We start from the raw sequence: 15782 nt of genomic DNA, 5'->3' as shown, positions 1-15782 counted from the left end.
ATAAAAAATGAAATTAAGAAATTCGTACTTAATGGAAATTTATAACAGTGCATTTAATTTTACTCTTTTTAAATAAATTAAATAGTGAAAATAGTTATTTGAAAATAAGCATTAGCCACAAACCCAAACAAGGCTGTTCGAAACTCGATTACAGGGGTTGTCAAAGCGAAATCGGCTACCAGTCAAAATTAATTGCGAGACATGGGAGACGGTGAAAACTTGTTGTTATTGCAAACGACAGTTTGGTTACTACGATCTAAAATGACCACGATCTATGATGTGTACTAATAGCTTACATTAGATATTAACTGGCATTTGCAAGACAATATTACTTAATGAAATGTCATATTTTTAAACTTATAAAATGTTTTAATGAACTCGTTTTCGAAAAATGTAATAAAAAATAATACGTCTTATGAATGCTATTACAATCCATACACAATTCTACATAGGAATGGATGAATATACATAGGAGAGTTAGAGCATGATCAATGTGAAGATAACTACTGTAACTTCCGCGAATTTTTACAAAAGCATTTTGTCTCTGGAGATTTACACAAGTAAATAACAGTAATTGGCATCATAGCTTCGTTTAAAACTTAAGTAGGATGTCAATCTCTTAAAGACAGCAGAATTACTCAGATCTTTCTAAAGCGATTGTTTATAAACTGAATTTCAATAGATTCAATGCAATAAAAACTGGCAAAGATATAATCGTTTGAGTTGATGTTAACTAGTTACACCTTAGACTTTAGAGAATAGAAAACCGAAAAAACAAAATAGTTAAAAAATTATTCACTTTTCCGTTTTTTTTTTTTTTTTTTTTTGAGTAATATCAATCATGTGCGATTTTAATTTAAAAATAGCTAACCAATTACAAAAACTTTATCAAATATTAAAATAGAATATGTCAGATACCGTCATTAAAACATAATTGACAATCGATTATGCAGCTTTTATAATTTACCTTAATTATATTTGCAAGCTTGATCCCACGTTGTTCGATGTGATAAATTATTGACAGGAGAGGCACAATGGGTGGACAGCCGGTAAGCCGCAATGCGGGTAGATTTTCAAATTCCGAAATAAATTCTTTACCCACGCATTAAGTTGTAAATAAATTTGGAACATGACAGCTTGGTGAATCTATCGTGCATAAAATTTACAAGCTTTAAATTTACAAAATCTTATATGTTTATTTCTAATAACTGACATGTCAAGAAATAAACTCAATTATTTCAATAGGTATGTCTAATATGATGTTGACATACTAGATTGCATAAGTAAATGGTATCGTATAATTTAGTTTAAACTATTCAGTCATCCACTTGGATTAATGGCTTTCAATAGTACCAAAATAGCACGGATGATATCGTCAATAGTAAAAAATACGAAGGGGGTTGATTGCTGTAGTAGAGATTACAACCTCGAAGAATTAAAAACACCGTAGAATAGTAGGTATGTATTTTATCATTACGCCTTAACAAACGGGACGCGTTAGCGCAGCGGTCACAGCACTGGCAGTTGCGCTGGCGGTCGCGGGTTCGGTCTTCGCTCACGACAGACATTTGTATTGGCCATATAGACGTTTGTCGTGGTCTGGGCGTTTGTTGTTTGTGTATTGTGTCTTTCCGGACCCCCGACACAGGAAAAATCGTACTGAGGGACGCTGAGTGCGAAGCGTTTATTTATTATTATTTATTTATTTAAAGACACTTTTTATGCAAATATGCTATAAGTAGAGCTATGTCAAAAAATCAATAAGTATGTTTACAGTTTCTATTTTCTTCTAATATCTAAGTATATTTAAAAAAGAAAGGGCAAAAATATAACATATGCATCACCCAACATTCAATATTTACAGGACGAGGGATTTTATGAGGGAGGACATTATAGACAAAGAAACGATAGAGAGCCATCTGTGGCATAGAGAGTCTTCTTTGAAGCTACATCCACGCAAAATAATGGTCACGCACCGTAATTTTACCGAACCAACTGAATCCCACAAATTTTCAAGGCATAATCAACATATTATAAATAGGACCCACGGGGTTACATGTCTTTGAAGACAAAACTAAGGATGTCATTGAAGAAGTAGCCGAATAGTTACGTAATTTCTGTCTTTGATAATTTTTGGCTGAATCACAGAATAAAGTTTCAAAATATGTTCTAATAAGTTAACGCCATAGCGCTTAAATTTTGACTAAAATTATAAAAAAAAAAATTGTTGCTATTTTTTATTATTTCACTAGCGACCCGCTCCGGCTTCGCATGGGTATAAAATATAACTATAGCCTATTTCATTCACTGAAAAAATAATTAAAATCGATCCAGTAGTTTTGATTTATTCATTACTGCCCGTGGCCCGCACGCGTTAACTTTAGAGTAAAAGCCGGCCGGAACTGCCGCTAACGCTACGAACCGCAATTTTTAAATCTCTAATATCTTTGAAAATATTCATTTAAATCATATGCTGTAAAATATATAGATCTATATTAAGTCAATAATCTATTTAAGGTATTTATTTAGATAAGTATTAATGCTGTGTTTGTTAAAATCGCTTTGAAAATTAGCCATTATTTGTCGTAAAAAGTAAATGACAAAAAAATGTTATTGTGGGATATCTATAAGAGATAGAGATATACCATAGCGGAGTTTTCTGTAGATCTTTTCAATGTGTACAATAATTAGTACATTATCTTGATAAATCTCGTAGGGTTCAGGCTGTGTTTGCAATGTAAGCGGGAAAAATGTAATTATTTACGACATCACATTAGAAACCTCAAAAATAACAGTATTATAATATAAACCTTCCTCTTCTATCACTCTATCTATTAAAAAAAAACGCATCAAAATCCGTTGCGTAGTTTTAAAGATTTAAGCATACATAGGGACATAGGGACAGAGAAAGCAACTTTGTTTTATACTGATGTGTGATGTATTTTTAATTTTATAAACGTTAATTAAATATATATATATATACATATTTCGTGTTCTTATTTCTAAACGAAATGTAACTTTCACTGGAAAATGTCAAAGTCACTTTGATGCTGTCAACGATGTCAATATTATATTTTGCAATTTCGCGCACGTTGAACAGCTTGTTCGTATTTTTTTCCAAATAAATGCGGCGTGTTTTATTTAAAATTTGACTTATCTTACATAAAATAACAGTTTAACTCCCACATTAATAGCAAAGTTAATCATGAGGCTTGTGGATTCAGAGAAACTACTGGAACTACAGAGTAGTCCGGAAAAACTTCGCAATATTTGCATTGTGGCCCATGTGGATCATGGAAAAACAACATTAGCGGACTCCTTGATATCAAGCAATGGTATCATATCTCAAAGAATGTCTGGAAAACTGCGTTATATGGACAGTCGCCCTGATGAACAGGAGAGGGGCATTACTATGAAAAGTAGTAGTATTGCTTTGTACCACGCTTTGGATAAAGAAGAATATCTCGTTAACCTCATTGATTCGCCTGGGCATATTGATTTTTCTAGTGAAGTGTCTACTGCTGTGAGATTATGTGATGGTGCAATTGTTGTTGTGAGTTGAAATATTAAAATTTCATTGAAAAAATAACACTATTTATATCATCTAATGATAAAACCATTATAAAAATTACTCCAGCTTTTTAATAGTAAATTTATAATTAGTTTTTTCATCAATTATAAAAACAACTAGCATGAAATGATTTTCGTAATATTGTGTAATGTATGTCTTGATATTTGAAGTTAAATTCTTAATATCTTCAGGTGGATGTTGTGGAAGGCGTGTGCCCTCAAACACGTCTAGCACTAAAACAGGCGTACTCTGAAAATATTCATGCAGTTTTAGTATTAAATAAAATAGATCGGCTAATCGTTGAAATGAAAATGAGTTCTTTAGATGCATATGTACATATTACACAAGTACTTGAGCAAGTGAATGCAGTTATGGGAGAGCTATTCGCCTCAGAAGTATTGGAAAATGAAGAAACACAGATTGATAGACAGGTAAATTCATTTATAAATAATATAATAATAATTAATTATAATTAATGATTCATTTATAAATAATGTTATAATAATTAATAATAATTAATGATGCTTGTTTATTATCTTGTATATTATTGTGTATAAAAGTTATAAGCCCTTGGTTTTAGGCTACCTCCTCCCCAAATCCAAAAATCACGTGTTTTATATATTGTGAATTAAAGTAAAACTTTCAAAATACTGTTTGTCTTTTTTTATGTAAAAATTGAGCATGCAATGAAATATAAATACATGTGATTTTGCAGTGTAGCCCAAGTCTTCTTTGTGATATTTCGTGATGTTTTACCATACCCTCTCCTCCGAGTCTCATACGGTTAAGAGACAATCTCTTAGGAGCTATAAAATTGAATTTTTATTATATTATATTGACATAGTCCAAATTAAAATTGAGTCCAACTTTTATTTATTTCTATTATATCACAAACCACAAATCTTAACTTCTATACATTTATTAATAAATTAAGGAATATTTAATTTTTTATTTCTTTGTAATCAATTAAGGGAACCTGGTGGTCTAGAAGCTCAGAATTACATGAGTTTGTACAAAAAAAAATTATATCTAAATAACTTTGAAGTCAAAAAAAACCTGCCCAGGTGCTCGTGATAATTAAACTCTTCTGTGGTTCTGAAATAAGAGAACAAAACGGATTTTTAATTATTATAAATACACTTATGAGAATAAGAAAAAAATTTGTTTTTAAGAAATGACGATGTTCGAGAATTTCTATTTAATCATGCAATAGCTGTTAGTGTAGTAAGTAAATAACATATTAAAGTTTGAAACGAATCGACTGAGTAGTTTTTTTTTTTGCCACGCGCCATGCAGAAAAAATTAGTTTTGATACAAACGTGTTTAAAATTTTAGTCAAGGAAATTCTCAAAAAAATTAAATTTGAATGTATAGTTACGATTAATCAGATATTCCAGCACCATATACTATATCCTCACTCCTTTCAAACTCTTCAATTTATTCAGGTTTTTCAGCTCTCAAAACTAAAAAATCTCAGTTTCTCAAAGCTAAAATATTTCCCTTTACTACAACTCAGGTAAAGAAACCGAAACAATGACCATTTGATATGGCGCTGACCTTTTAAATAAGTTTTACAACATGAAATACTGAAAATATCGTCACCTAATTTTAACCATATACTTTTGAAATACTGTATTTTCGAAATATGAAAAAAATGAACTTTCTAGACCACCGGGTTCCCTTAAGCTATTGGATTCCAAAATAATAAATTGTTTGTCACCAAAACCAATATAAAAGTTTTGGAAACGGATGGAGTCAAAAAAAGATGTTCTGACATGTTCTTTGTTTTTTTTTTTTTTTTTAAATATAAAAAGTAATATTCGTAACTATCGGAAGCTGTTCAAAAATATTGGATAATCTATAAATACTAATTCTTATATCCATAGTCGTAACCATATCTAAAATATATCTATAAATTCCCTGTTTATTAAAAATGACTAAACTAAATTTTAGAAGCTTAAAAAAGTCAACACAAATGAAGACAATAACTTTTATGATTGGACATCAGCACTAGAGGATGCAGACGACTCAAATTTATACTTTTCACCTGAACAAGGGAATGTAGTGTTTGCAAGTGCTATTGATGGTTGGGGTTTCACTGTGCATACTTTTGCAAAATTATTCTCAGCAAAACTCGGTAAGCCTTAATAAGTAAATTTGTAATTTTTAATTAATTTCCTAATTGCAGATTTTAATTTACATTTCGATTTTTAGGAGTCAAAGAAGAACTACTCAAAAAAGTACTTTGGGGTGACTTTTTCTTAAATTCTAAAACGAAACGTTTTATGAAAGGTGCACAAGAAAAAGCCAAGAAACCACTTTTCGTACAAGTTATTTTTGATAATTTATGGAATGTTTATGAAACTATTGTACTTAGGAATGATAAGGAGAAGGTACCTCTTATATGTGAAAAACTCGGTATTAAACTAACTACACGAGATTTAAGACATACAGACAGTAGGATTCAGCTACAGGCACTAATGATGCAATGGTTACCATTGTCAAACACAGTGTTAGATATGGTTTGTACTAAATTGCCTTCTCCGAAAGAAATCTTGCCTGAAAAAGTTGAAAAACTTATGTGCTCACGTATTAGAGACTTTGAATCTTATCCGGAAGAAACAAAGAAACTTAAAGATGACTTTTTAGCCTGTGATAGCAGCAATGATAAACCTGTGATTATTTTTGTATCTAAAATGTTTAGTGTTGATAAAAGTGTTTTACCAGAAAATAAGCCTAAGGCTTTAACGGCAGAAGAAATGGCTCTAAGAAGAGAAAAGGCAAGACAGATGCGTGAAGAACTTAAACAGAATAATTTAAGTTCCGAACCAATTTGTATATCAAAAAATAAGGAATCATGTGAAAATGATACTGAAAAGTTTACTGAAGAACCAAAAGAAAAAGATGAAAATGAAACGGCATTTATAGCTTTTGCTAGAATATTTAGTGGTAAGGTTAGGAAAGGTGATAAACTGTATGTATTAGGTCCAAAACATGATCCTTCCCTAGTAAATATTAAAAAAGACTTGATTATAGACCCTAATAAGAAACTTAAAGACTTACAAAGTGATGAACACATAACATGTACAGAGTAAGTATTCATCAAACAAAAATATTATGATTGTATTCCGTTAAACCACATTCATAAAAAACAATTTCTTATTTCTTAACATTTTCTTGCAGAATTAAATCATTGTATATATTGATGGGACGAGAATTGAAAGATATTGACGAAGCAGTAGCTGGTAACATAATAGGTAAGTTGTGATTGGATATTAATTTTTTATATTTAAAAATTGCATGTATAAGAAATTAAAAATTAACATGTTATATAAGTATATTATTTAATTTTCACATACATATCAAGAATTCTTAAATATATGTGTATTCTATAATAATGGAATCATTTACCAAGCACTGGAGTTATTTTTATACAACTTAGTCGGCACACGAGCTTACGGCTCACCTGATGATAAGCAATTACCATAGCTTATAGATGTCTGCAACACTAGAAGCATGGCAAGCGTGTTGCCGACCCTACCCCCAATCCCCTCCAGAAGGTCTGGGTTACATTACTCTCCACAGGAACACATCACTGCTTGAACAGTATTATTTAGCTGTGGTCTTCTGTGAGGTCGAGGTACTTCCCCAGGAGGTATGCTTCAGATTTTAAGCAGGATATTTGTTACTGTGCCACATCAGTATGGTGCTGAATTATTCAATGAATTTTCATATTTTTGTGTCTTGTTGCAATCTTACGATGATGCATAATGACTGATGATACATGAAATGGCCCAAGTGAAAATATATCTCACTTGTGACACTATGACTTGTTGATACATTAGTGATAAAATGGTTGAAACACTAATAGTTGCGAATTTGAATCTCTCACATGACGAAATTTTGTTGGATCATACATTTTTGTCTCGATCTGGGCTTTAGGAACAGTGCTTTCTGTTTCCGGACACAGGATTCACTTTCCTACTAGCTTGTATAAGTGGTGTAAAGCATTTAATATTATCATTAAATAAACTTGTGTATTATTGAATAATAATATTTTTCTGTTTATTTTCAGGTATAGGTGGGTTAGAGCAACATATACTTAAAACAGCAACATTAAGCAGTACTATAGCTTGTCCGGCGTTCAGTGAGATACAATATGCAGCAGTGCCAATATTGAGAGTTGCGATAGAGCCAACTTATCCCTCACAGTTATCTCAACTAGTTAAAGGTTATTAATTCAAATATCCTATATTAAATTAAACCACATATATTATATTTTATTTCTAATATATATATGTGTATGGATAGTATCTCATATATATATATATATATATTTGTTAAAACGTAATAGGATGGGGTATAATTTATTTTTTTAAATAATAAATAAATAAACGCTTCACACTCAACGGCCTCCAGTAGGATTTTCTCCCGTGTCCGGAAACACACAATACACAAGCACAAACGCCGAGACCACGACAAACATCTATATGGCCAATACAAATATCTCTCGTGAGCGAGGATCGAACCCGCGACCGCCAGCGCAACAGTCACTACTGTAACCGCTGCGCCAATGCGTCGTCAAATAATGTAACTATGTTGCTTTCAGGCTTAAAACTACTCAACCAATCAGATTCTTGTGTACAAGTTCTATTGCAAGAAACAGGTGAACACGTTTTAGTAACAGCCGGTGAAGTTCATTTACAAAGGTGTCTTGAGGACCTCAAGTAAGTTTTTTTCTTTTTTTACAGTAGAAGATCCTTATTGTAGACAATGATCATAGTAATTGGTTTTTCATCTAGCAGTCGTAGCTTCTATTCTTGTGCATGATAAGTATATGTATAGATCATGTGTACATGTACATTGTAATGTATTTATAATTAGCGGTGGTTATAGTGATTTCTTTAGACTCCTAGGAGTAAAACATCATGACAGATCTATTTTTCAAAAGTTGAAATATTTACTTGGTCTTCCTTGTTATTAACCTATGCATAATCCAAACACATTACACTACCTATGGCTTCACATTAAGTAATTATAGTTTAGTTCTTACCATTTGTAAATGAAATGAATAAACAAAGAATTCCACGGATATTCTGGGTTGCTTTAGTTACAAAATATACAAGGCAAATATGATAATGTTCAATCAACTTAAATATTTGATATTTTTAGGAATCTATATGCAAAAATACCCATAACAGTATCAGAACCTATAGTACCATTCAGAGAGACAATTGTAGAACCACCTAAAATTGATATGGCAAATGAAGAAATTGATTCACAAAATATTGACAAAGGCAAAGATACAGAACAGGATCCAGTTATAACTATTACCACTAATAATAAACAAAGTACGATTAAAATACGTGCTAGACCCCTACCGAATGAAATAACCACCCTATTAGACAGATCAACAGATTTATTAAAAGCTATATCACAGCATATCAAATCTTTACAAAGATTAGTGAAAAACGACAATTTAGAAGGTAAATTCGATGAACTAAATATAAACGGTAAACATCAGTTATCAGATAGAATGTTGAAACTTATTGAGGTGTTTAAAAATGAACTGCAAAATATTTGTTCCAAATTGGGACCTGAGTGGAAAGACGTTGTCAAGCAAATATGGTCCGTTGGACCTAGGAATTGTGGTCCAAATTTGCTTCTAAATCAAACACCAGATTATTGTACCAAATTTTTACATCATGAAAAGGAAATTAAAGAGGATCCTAGATTTGAATATGAGAGTAGTTTTTTGAATGGTTTTCAATTGGCGTCATTATCTGGACCGCTATGTGATGAACCAATGATGGGTGTAGCTTTTTGTGTTGAAGAATGGACACTAGACAAAAATGAAGAAGACACTTCATATACTTATGGACCGTTATCAGGTGATAAACAAACTATTCTATTGTAATGTATTGTATTTGGTGTAGGTAATCTATTTATCTCTGTTTAGTGATTACTTTCTTTTCAATATGGTTAAAAAATATTGTATATTATTCGAAAGATTTTAAATAATGAGTAATATTACATCAAGATTTCTGATTGTCTATTCATTTTTAATAATTGTGTTTGCACGCAAACGAAAAAAAAACTTCAATTACATCGACGAGTAATAAAACGTAGATCGACGAAAAAATTTTCAAGTAACTACGCGTTATCAAAGATTACTCAAAAAGTAGTTATCAGATCTCAATAAAATTTATATGTGACCACATGACAAACATCAGCTTTCGATTAAATTAAAAATTATTAAAATCGGTAAACCCAGTAAAAAGTTATTGCGGATTTTCAAGAATTTCCCTCGATTTCTCTGGGATCCCATCATCAGATCCTGGTTTTCTTATCATGGTACTAAACTAGGTATATCTTCTTTCCAACAAAAAAAGAATTATCAAAATCGGTACACCCAGTAAAAAGTTATTGCGGATTTTCAAGAGTTTTCCTCGATTTCTCTGGGATCCCATCATCAGATCCTGGTTTCCTTATCATGGTACTAAACTAGGGATATCTCCTTTCCAACGAAAAAAGAATTATCAAAATCGGTACATCCAGTAGAAAGTTATGCGGTATAATACAACGTAGGTCGACGAAAAAAGCGTTAAGTAAAAATGCATTATTAGATATAACTCGAAAAGTAGTTGTTTGATCTCAAATAAATTTAAATGGGACCAATTGCCACACACCACCTTTCGATTAAAAAAAATTTGTCGAAATCGGTCCACACGGGCAAAAGTTCTGATGTAACATACATAAAAAAAAAACAGTCGAGTTGAGAACCTCCTCCTTTTTTGGAAGTCAGTTAAAAATCTAGATCAAGTTGTGAAAAAATTATGATTCTACGAGCATCGGCATAACTTATTAAGATAATTTTTAAATGAGTTACTTTTTGTTTAGGTCAAATAATGTCAGCTGTAAAAGAAGGTTGCAAGAGAGCATTCCAAGTTCAACCTCAAAGACTAATGGCAGCCATGTACTCGTGCGACATCGTCGTAGACCAAAAAGTATTAGGTAAGTTAAAATATAATAAATTAATACTTCAAATCCAAATAATTTATAAATAATGAAACAATGTTTATCGCGGTTTATTAAGTTTTTTAAATGGCCGACGTTTCGGATACTTTACAGCAACCATGGTGACGGGAGGACTCCAAAAAAGTTGTTTTATTATAATGAGTGGAATTCGCGTAAACATTAGAAAACAATAAATATTTATATTTGAACAAACATTTGTGTTTAGGTGTATGTGCTTGTGGGCCTTGAAGAGCTCGTTAAGCGGTCGGTCGCGGTTGTTACTATAGACACCTGTTAGCGATCTTTACGCATAGTAGGGAATATATCTGCCAATTCGCAGTAGATCAGCAATATATATTAGGTTCCGATACTTTTTCTTCATGGAGAAGGAGCCATATATATATATATATATATATATATATATATATATATATATATATATATAATGTAAATAGGAAATTTAATGCTATATACAAAAATACTATGGGATTATTATAATAATGTTTTTGGTAAACAACTTAACTAACTCATTGGGTTCCCTGTAACATATGCATAACACATATAAATTTTATGCATTGAATAAATAAATATTCCCAGCAGTGGTATGTTCCAGGTTGAATCAACCAAACAATCAATCGTGCTTCTAAATGTTGATCACTTAAAGGTGTGTTGGTGTAGATATTTTTGTAAATATAACATCTTATAGACAACTAAAATCATATCACAGAACTAAAAATCCTGTGTGTAAACGAATACGTTTATTTGACTGGAATTTGTATACAGCTAAAAAATAGTACATAATACCTATATGTTGTGTAATTGTACACCTCTTGCCTGTATTCTTAAATAGAAGCCTTATTTTATACATTAAGACAAAAAATATTTTCAATGATTTTTATTTTTTAAATTACAAATATTGTAATTAACACTAATATTTACAAGACGATTTTTCTAAGTTATATGGTTTTAATATAAATAATGTATAACCTATAAATGCATCAAAATACACAAAAACACTGAGCTCGTATCACATTATGTCGTGTACTTAAAGAATTATTAAAATTACTATATTTCATTTTTCATTCTAATTCTTTCTTATATCTATGGCTTTAGCCATTCGGCAATTAAAAATTACTTAACCGTATTCAATAATACTATGGATTATTATAATCTATAAAATAAAATGTATTACTGAGACAGAAAGGTACAAAAAGTCGATTATTTCTATTAAATGCATATCGAGTATTCTACAGGCTGATTATTTATTTTATAAGTAATTTAAATAAATCAGACTTAATCACATAACTGGTATAAAGAAAGCTAAAAGCGTTTTGAAATTAAATATATCGTTATAAGTCTTCGTTGTGTTCAACGAGGCGGTATTGGAGCGGCCATCTTGAACCCAACCTACTTTTCCGTAACAATACGATTAATTTCTTCTTAATTGATCCAATGTAACGATCGTGCGAGTTCTTTTACTTTATACCATGGAAATGGTGGGTATTCTGAAGTCATTCGCCTAACGCGCGAGGCTCTCGATCTTCTATTGTAGTAATTGGAGTCCATATAGTTATGTGTCTGGTATCGGTTGTAAACTGGTTTATCGATATACGAATGGGGTTGAGAATAGTCTACTTTGTACGTGCTTGTAGTGCTCTGGATGCCGGATGTAAATCTGTTCGAGTTGTAACCTGAAAATTAAAACGTGTTCCATTAGACACGTTAGAAAATCTTGATAAAAATAATAAAATTGTTTCTTTATTTAAAGAAAAACTGTTATAAAAAACTTTTGTTAATACTAGTTACGAGAGATAAGTTACTCTTCGTCTCGTACTTGAAATGTTGAAGGAAAAATCCTCATATGCATTATTTAGTTTAATAAGATTGAGTATCTTGTTACATACAACGAGTATTTTGTAAGAAATTGTCAGTCGATACATAATGTATCATTACTTTATTCGCTAAAACCTCCATAAATCAGCTACACTATTCATATTGTACCGTATATTAATCCAAGCGATATTTCTAAAGAGATAATAAACTGACTCACCGGAGTGATAAGCCGTGGTGGGGCGAACGCACATCATGCCATACACTCTGATCCCCGGTACGGACGCGTACGTCGGCTGGTCGTGAGACATCGGACCCTCTGCGATAAAATAATCTCATGTATTTTCTAGAAACAGATAGCTGTGTGAAAGATCTGAAGTACCTTCTTACTTTACGAGAAATTTATATACGAGTAGAGCATAAACAATTATACACAAAATTTATTTACGAAAAACAAATGGTAGGGAATTTTATGAGAGCGATAGAAAAAAAAAACAATTTTTTTTTAGATTATCTATCTGTCTCTCAATCTTTATCTATGTTTATTCTGGCATCGATTTTTTTTTTTTTATTTTTTGTACAAATCGAATACAGTTCATATGTGCTGTAATTCTAGGAGTCAAATTTAAAATCCCTTACATGATTCACATCTCGGTAGACCATCTACAAATAGGGTTATGAATCTACAAATAATTGGTGTGAAACTGTAATTAATAAACTTAGGCATTATGGTATTGCTCCTTATTTATAATAAATAAATAAATATTTATTTCTCTCTAATGACTAGGGAATTAAAATTTCTATTCTAAAGTGTTAAAGGCAAATCATCAAAATCAACCTCGTTGAGATAAACATTTTCAATCATAGTTGTATCTTATATAATATATTGAAACGTACCAAGTATATGAGTTTCGGGACATCGGCAAATTACTAGGTAATGTGATTTTCCGGTTCGTATGTTTTGTAGAGCCAAAAGTGACCAGTCTCTCGGCGCACGGCATTCTCTCATCTCGGATACAGCTTCACAAGTCTTCACTAGAGTCACTGCTTTCTTCGCATACTGTATTTTAATACATTCATTATTTATTAAAAAGATATAAAACTATATTATTATATTGTATTGATAATTTTATGAATATAGTTTTTCATAAAAAATCAAAGCAATATTTATCGTAAATAAATTTATCGATAATAACACTCAAAATAAAATTTCTCACAGTATAAAACAACTGTATTTTAATACATTCATTATTTATTAAAAAGATATAAAACTATATTATTATATTGTATTGATAATTTTATAAATATAGTTTTTCATAAAAAATCAGAGCAATAATTATCGTAAATAAATTTATCGATAATAACATTCAAAATAAAATTTCTCACAGTATAAAACACGGTACTCTCGTCTCGATAATTTATACAATCAAAGTTACCGCTACCACCTCGAGAGCCCTTAAACGTTCAAGCCAACAGTGTTATTCCTTTTAAGTCGATGAATGTTACGCCGTTAACGTTAATTTCCTGCGATGTCTCACCTTCTTTTTGGAATCTGTGGTGAGCCGCGTGGTATGCAGGTCGTCTGCGTTGAGACTCGCTGAACAAGGGTCTCTGTACCTGGCGGGACACGCGCATAGTGGCTGGGTGTAGTTCAAACGCACGTAAACTGCGTTGCACACCTGAAAATCGCGTTATGTAAAGTTTGAGCTAATTGAAAAATATAAATAAATTACAATTTTTTTTTTAATGGTAATACTATATTGAATTTTAACAAAGTTGTGTGTTTGAGGAATATGTTTATTATTTATTTTATTTATAATATTGTATTTCGTTTTTGGAAAGTAATTTTCTGAATTTTCGAACAAAATAAATTCAGTTTAAAATATTTGTTGACATAACTAAAACGATTATCTGATAATACATTAAAACAATTAACAGTTTATTCACTTTTGTATAATAGAGTCTGTTCAAAATGTTCTCGATCTCTGTATCGATAATGTATGTCATGTCACCGCAACGTTCCACCGCAGACAAAACAACAAGTAACAGTCAACTTATAAGGGCTTTGCAAATATTTACTACAACACAAGTGCATTTGATTTGAATAATAAATGCCATTACTATGCTTACAATGGGGAAATTTCATTACCTGTTGAATAGCGCATTCCGGTAGTAAATAGATGTGTTGATTGTGAGGGTAGTAATGGTACTTTGTCGGCTTCGCCAGTACCGACGTCGAGCCCGCCGGCAGCGGAACAGTCTGAAAGCAGTACATAGCAAATGATTAATGTTCCTCCATGCCAATTATACGAGAAAGAAATGAACTTATTACGTAGGTCGGCATTCTTTTTGTTCATGTAAAAATGTTGGGAGTCATTGGAGCTGTTAACTCATACCTCGTTAGTTGTAAACAATGATGAGAGAAACGCCGATGTTGTTACAATAATGATGTTATCTTTGCTAAATATTTAGCTCGTGTCTTATGAATTGAATAGGTTACAACAAAGAACCTCCCAAGAACAACCGGTTGTGTGGATATTAATATTTCTTAAAACAATTATGATTTGTTTCACTTTTCCTTTAAAGATAGAGTTAAAATACAAAAATAATTAATATAGTTTTGTTAGAATATCCGATGGTAGCCGCTAGCGCTATTTTATTTCTTATTATGTTCTCATTTTATGTAAAGAAAAATTTGATAAGAATGTAGTCGGCGCCCATAGTTAAATTTACAAATATGCTGTACTTGATATTTTTATGTAGTTTGTTTTATAAAAAAATCTATACAAGTTCACTTATAGCGTGTTTCATCTCTATGAGTTAGTATGTGATCAGTTTTCCCACACCAGCACCCCACATTATTTTATAAGTAACAAATGAGCGGTTCCCATTTGTACGTAGCAGCAACACGCGTTCAGATAACCGTTATCATCGTAAATTATATCTGTGTTCACTATTGCAATTACCGAGCACACCTGCTGAGCGATTTTATTTGATAAGTATCGATCTCAAACAATGTTAGTATTGCTCTCTTGACCCGTAAATAAACATAAGATATTATTAGCTTACAAAGATCTTTATTGTATAGTCGAATGAGTAACTAGATAATTGTTTGGTATAAATATTAGTCACAAAATTATAATCGATTATTCTGTTTTACTTTGTATATATCGGCTATATCATTTTTATATAAATGTAATGAAGCAGGTTGTTTGATTACTTTTGTTGGTCTCAGGAGTACGGTTAGCTTATAGGCAAATAAAATATCAAGCTCCAATAGTCTATAACTCTATAGGAATGCAATAGTAACTAATAATGCGAAAAAAACGTAAACGTAATATCTCTTTGTAATATTTTTACACGT

General features: G+C 31.3%; 2 protein-coding genes across 2 annotated transcripts in view; one reads left to right on the top strand and one right to left on the bottom strand.

The window, feature by feature from the left end:
* Nucleotides 1-3205: 3205 nt before the first annotated feature.
* LOC123659297 (elongation factor-like GTPase 1) lies at nucleotides 3206-10875 on the top strand. The gene is made up of 10 exons (XM_045594544.1): nucleotides 3206-3553; nucleotides 3763-4002; nucleotides 5525-5708; nucleotides 5786-6662; nucleotides 6755-6828; nucleotides 7647-7802; nucleotides 8181-8298; nucleotides 8744-9462; nucleotides 10472-10589; nucleotides 10815-10875. The coding sequence occupies exons 1-10, from the start codon at nucleotides 3206-3208 to the stop codon at nucleotides 10873-10875; spliced, it is 2895 nt and encodes a 964-aa protein (XP_045450500.1).
* A 595-nt stretch (nucleotides 10876-11470) lies between these two features.
* The window catches only part of LOC123659091, a 55478-nt gene continuing 51166 nt past the window's right edge, over nucleotides 11471-15782 (bottom strand). The window contains exons 2-6 of the mRNA XM_045594356.1: nucleotides 14568-14678; nucleotides 13957-14097; nucleotides 13316-13478; nucleotides 12639-12737; nucleotides 11471-12279 (exon numbers count right to left, since the gene is read on the bottom strand). Coding sequence (XP_045450312.1) covers nucleotides 12029-12279; nucleotides 12639-12737; nucleotides 13316-13478; nucleotides 13957-14097; nucleotides 14568-14678 — 765 coding nt within the window. The 3' untranslated portion in view covers nucleotides 11471-12028. The remainder of the gene's footprint in view (nucleotides 12280-12638; nucleotides 12738-13315; nucleotides 13479-13956; nucleotides 14098-14567; nucleotides 14679-15782) is intronic.

Source organism: Melitaea cinxia, chromosome 13, assembly GCF_905220565.1.
Source record: "Melitaea cinxia chromosome 13, ilMelCinx1.1, whole genome shotgun sequence".
Taxonomy (NCBI): Eukaryota; Metazoa; Arthropoda; class Insecta; order Lepidoptera; family Nymphalidae; genus Melitaea; species Melitaea cinxia.
Note: the sequence above shows the minus strand (reverse complement) of the source record. Positions and strands in the feature narration are given on the sequence as shown.

Excerpts from the sequence above, each read along its gene's own strand:
- LOC123659297 (XM_045594544.1), top strand. The coding sequence starts at position 3,206 with ATGAGGCTTGTGGATTCAGAGAAACTACTGGAACTACAGAGTAGTCCG. Across the intron at positions 3,554-3,762 it reads GTGATGGTGCAATTGTTGTT|GTGGATGTTGTGGAAGGCGT; the intron begins GTGAGTTGAAAT and ends TAATATCTTCAG. Across the intron at positions 8,299-8,743 it reads AGGTGTCTTGAGGACCTCAA|GAATCTATATGCAAAAATAC; the intron begins GTAAGTTTTTTT and ends TGATATTTTTAG.